The 4,832-nt window shown below is 30.4% G+C and overlaps 1 protein-coding gene across 1 annotated transcript; it reads right to left on the reverse strand.

Moving 5' to 3' along the window:
- Positions 1-1,338: 1,338 nt before the first annotated feature.
- Positions 1,339-4,312, reverse strand: LOC134707078 (transforming growth factor beta-2 proprotein-like). The gene is made up of 3 exons (XM_063566573.1): positions 3,930-4,312; positions 3,532-3,639; positions 1,339-1,959 (listed from the first exon to the last, which is right to left on the reverse strand). Exons 1-3 carry the CDS (start codon positions 4,234-4,236, stop codon positions 1,394-1,396), a joined length of 981 nt encoding a protein of 326 aa, XP_063422643.1. The 5' UTR covers positions 4,237-4,312; the 3' UTR covers positions 1,339-1,393.
- Positions 4,313-4,832: the final 520 nt, after the last annotated feature.

Here is a 4,832-nt window from a genome sequence, read left to right on the forward strand (position 1 = left end):
ACATCTGATTCCCGACTCAGGACTGGATATAAAGTTTTAATGGTACAAAACCCTCACCTTTATTGCAACATCACAACAATGCATAGTTTCACCGTTTAAGGGCACTAGCTGTCAAATTGGTGTTCACCAATTTGACTCAAACTTTCATATTTGATTTAAAACAATGAAAAGCAACTATCCAAATTATAAAAAAGTATAACCGCATGGGCTCCAAAATATGTATCTTCGTTTCATATGTATTTCAGTCTATAAGCCATCTAATTAACTATCGAGTTGACCTTCGAAGATCTCCGATGGTTATATAAGCGATTTAAACATACATATAGATATAAATTGATAGAGTACTCGTGCAATTGAATGTTTCTATGTCTAATTTATTTAATATGATATATTAAAATATATGTTAATCATCGTCTTTACATATATAAAAATGATATTTTGTGGATCGAATCAGTCAATCAAATGATTTACCTTTATTCCACTTTCAATGTTGACATGTTGTTTCCTGTAAATATATGAGCACGCTAGTTCATGCGTAATCTATCACTCGCTAAGGGATTAAATTAAAGTTCACATGAATATGGATTCAATGAGGTCGAATTATTCACTTGCAAGTGAATAATTCATCATCAGTGTTTCTTAGTTTATTATGAAAAATTTAAACCATACTGGCTGTTTTTAGGGAATTATTTTTCACTATTTTACTTTCATTAATGGTTGGACAAAAACAAAATTATACTTGTTAACAGTTTCCGCACTTTCTTGTTTATTCATAAACCTGTTTGCGTCTTCTAATTATTCTCGTTCCACTTCCGTCATCTGCATTAATTCTTTAAAATATGTTTGTATTCTCTCCTTCTGTATATGTCTGTCTCAAGCCAAGAGTCCGTGGTTTAGTGTATTGTTTTGTACATAGATCAGTCTGTTGGGTTATACATCTGTACTGTCTGTGTCTTTTGTAACTTTATATACAGCATGCGGTTTACATATTGTTGTAGGCTGTATGATGACCATCGTTGCTTAAATCTATGTCGTTTTGTCAGATTGGTCGATAATTGGTTCATTGGCAATCCCACTATTATATCTGCCTTCAGTTCCACGTTTCAGAATCTAAATCATTCTGCATGGGAACTTCAAAAGTGAATAGTCACACATTGTAATTGGTTAACAAAGTTTGACCAATGGCGTAACGTTATTCTCATTCTCAGATTCTGAAACGGTGAAATTCTGAACCGTGAATCTATATCATATATTTTTTGCATACAAATAAATATAAGATTTTTAAGTGATATAAATTAGATTTTATATAATTACATCAATATAAAAGAATAACATGCGTATAACATTACAAAGATTTCTTGCACATCAAAGATCAGTGAGTAAACAATCAAATTTATAGACACGAACAAGTGGCTACCTTCATTCTTGAAATTTGTTTGACCATAATAGTTCTATGCTTGCTAAGATAGATAATTGTTTGTGGTGCATAAGAAGAAGGGGAACAATTGGTAGACAATTCAAAATTATTCGGAATTTTATTCCGGAACTTTTTTATGAATAGATTTTTGATGTAAGCGTGACTTGAATATACAGTTGCATTATCATTATAGTCACAGCTGCCGGCACACACGTTCGCATAGTAGGAAGAGGGATGCCATATCGAACGACTCCAGCCAATATCTCGGAAATTTACCTCCCATGGTAAACGTGAACAGAGTTTTTTGTTGATGTTACTATCCTTTAGGTTTGACATTGGCAATGCTAAACTTATATCTCGTCTTCTACGTGACCTCAACGAGGACAATAGGGTGTTATTTACGTTTTCAAAAATCACTAGTTGTGGAGTTGTATTGTTTTTAGCATTATCATCAAAATCAGCTTCATATAAGTCTGTTCCGAAAGTGTAATGATCTTTAAAATCTTGTGTCACATCTTTGATAAGATAATTGTCAGATGAACCTGCAAAACAGTATATAAAAACAATAAGGAGAGTATATAAATAGTTGTCAATTTATTTAAGGGAGAGGTCAAGTATTTTTTTTTAATCCAAAGGACGATTTTTTTCTAAAGGAGTCATTATATAGCTACTTGATGTCACAAATATTGACAAAAAGTTATAAGATAACAAGGTGAGGTATAAGCAACATTACATTGGCTGGCATTTCAATAACCTTTGATTAAAATATAACTTCATTTTGTTGAATGTATCGAAGAACGCTGTATGTTCTTACATATGCGCATGGTCAAAGTGTTTTATCTAGAGAAAAAGTATTCATCTAATATTTTATAAGCAATATAATTATTTTTAATGCTTAAATAAACCAACTTTTGCGTTTAGTTGCGAGATTCGTTCGTTTAGTTTTAAAAAGTCATACGCATTGCTATTATTAGCAGCTGTTAATTTTAGATATAGAAAAATGACGAAAAAGATTAGCAGTCTGTTTGTGTGGCTTTTTGTTTTTTTTGTGATGCAGCTTAATGACTGTCCGCAAATAAGTAAAGTTTCGTGGCAACAAATCATTGATTAAAGGGAAAGCAGTTTGTACGGATCAACTACAAACAATCGCAAAGTACCTAGTAAATGACAAATATGTTGTGAAAACTAAGAATACAGTGCATTCACATCAATTGACACAAAAAGATAAGTGTAATTATTTTGTACATATTACATAATCACAGTAATGCGAAGGACAGGTTGACAAACTTGTAACTATAATATTGTCACTTATAAATAGCAATAATAGAACAAGCACTTGTAATCATTATGCAATTGTTAACCTGTCCTTCGCACTTGTGCGTAAATATCGGTCGTTCCTTCACTCATCTCACCTTAGTGAAAAATAATTTAATATCGTATCATCTTTAAGACTTTGAGTCATTTTATTTTTACACCTTGAACAAAGGGGCATTCAAAATGTTTGCATAATCAAAAACTTGACAAAAAAATAGAGCTCAGTCGAAGTGATCCTATGGTAAGTATTAAAAGTGTCGCTTTCAGGAGAAAGTGGTGCGATTATCAACAAAATTATTTAAGAATTATTGATATAATCGATCACTAGTAAAATTTCCATAAAAAAATTCGTCCACAAACCTGTAACCCGGTATATGATTTACACCCATTGAAACATAAAACAAATTGAGCAAATAAATTCCTTTTTATTTTTATTTAATTTGATCAAATATGAGGAAATATCACTATATTTTAAAACTTTTTGAACAGTTAACTTTATCAAATAAATTAGCAATTTACATAAAGTTTGTTGGCACATTTATAAGAATTACATGTATATTCCAAGTGTAAAAGACTCATACAATTTGGCATACAATATTTACTTTTATAAATCTCTGAAAAATGACATTTCATGCTTTCGATTTTTTATATGTCGTAATCAAATACATACTATAAAAACCGAAAAGGAAATTACGACTTATTAGTTAATTCAAACGGAAAAGTTTACCAATAATGAGTATACCAACATGTTCACTGTATGTCTTACTTCACAATTCTGAGGTTTCCTTATTGTTACTCACCTGGTATTTCCGTCGATTGTGTGCCATAATGAGTCACTAACTCGGCGTGGGAAACAAATATATTTCTAGGAAGACTAGAAATATCAAACAAGTATTTGTTCTTCTTATCTGAAATATTAATGAAAACTTTCATTTTTATATAATACGATCGATTTCAATAATTTACTAAACATTATTTTTCAGTTTCATCTATCTGAACGGAAACTGAAAAAGTAGAGCACTAAATTTTAAACTCATGCAGTCTACTGAATCACCCACATACTATAGTGCTGAAGTTTAAAACATGACGGGTAGTGAATTCCAGACAAATTATTGTCTCAAAACAAGAACAACTGTTATTCAACATCTAAGATCAATGCACAATTTCTTGATAATCAATTCATCCATTTTGTACTTACGAATATTTCTATATAAAATGTGAACACTGGCCAGCCTCGTTATCACGTCCTCTGAAGTTGTTGTATCGTCTGTCAAAAGAGATTTATCGGCATCGTATAATGATATCTCCTTAAAAAGATTTCGCAAATAATCTGTAAAATATAATTGCTTCTCCTTCCTAGATCGTTCCTTAATGTCAAGAATATATTCTTTTTGTATTGATAAAGTAGAACTCAATAACTTTATATTGTCTGCATGCTTCAAACTCGATGTAGCCACAACATAGATATAACACGAAAAAATATAACACAGAAGCTGCACGATCATAATGGCATATATGGTTTAAAATGCATCACTCAATATGGTAAATCCCCACGAAACAGTATTTATAAATTTGTTAAACTATAATTGACCAGCCAATCACTATACATACTATTTATGTAATTTAAAAAATGTATGTGCACCTGTTCTATACAAATCATCCGATACAGATCACGTACTAAAATTAAATCATAATTTAGCGCGAAAAAATATAAAATTTTAATTATGGTAGATGGGGAGGGGTGGGGTCGAAAATAAAGTAGATTTTTTTTTTAATAAGTGCCAAAATGTAGTTTATGTCATGCTTTTTTCAATTGATTAATTGATTATCTTTATTTCCTCCATTTTACAATTTATATTATAAGAACAATTTAAAAACATTACACACATATATTTACATATTCTAAACAGCATTTAAGTACATGTATATACATAGCAATAAAAAAAGGACATACTAAATAGTTGCATAATTATATGAAATACAGTCGAAAAAAAGAGTCTATAGTTCACCAATTTCATACGAGAACAACATTAGTTAATTAAAATATGTGACTATATAGATCATAATTGAAGACCTGATAAAGTTTAAACATATAATCTGC

This window comes from Mytilus trossulus, chromosome 1, assembly GCF_036588685.1.
Source record: "Mytilus trossulus isolate FHL-02 chromosome 1, PNRI_Mtr1.1.1.hap1, whole genome shotgun sequence".
Lineage (NCBI taxonomy): Eukaryota > Metazoa > Mollusca > Bivalvia > Mytilida > Mytilidae > Mytilus > Mytilus trossulus.

Coding starts and splice junctions, on each gene's coding strand:
- LOC134707078 (XM_063566573.1), bottom strand. CDS start 4,236: ATGATCGTGCAGCTTCTGTGTTATATTTTTTCGTGTTATATCTATGTT. Junction 3,640..3,929: donor CATTTTATATAGAAATATTC/GTAAGTACAAAA, acceptor TTAATATTTCAG/ATAAGAAGAACAAATACTTG. Junction 1,960..3,531: donor ACAATCGACGGAAATACCAG/GTGAGTAACAAT, acceptor ACTGTTTTGCAG/GTTCATCTGACAATTATCTT.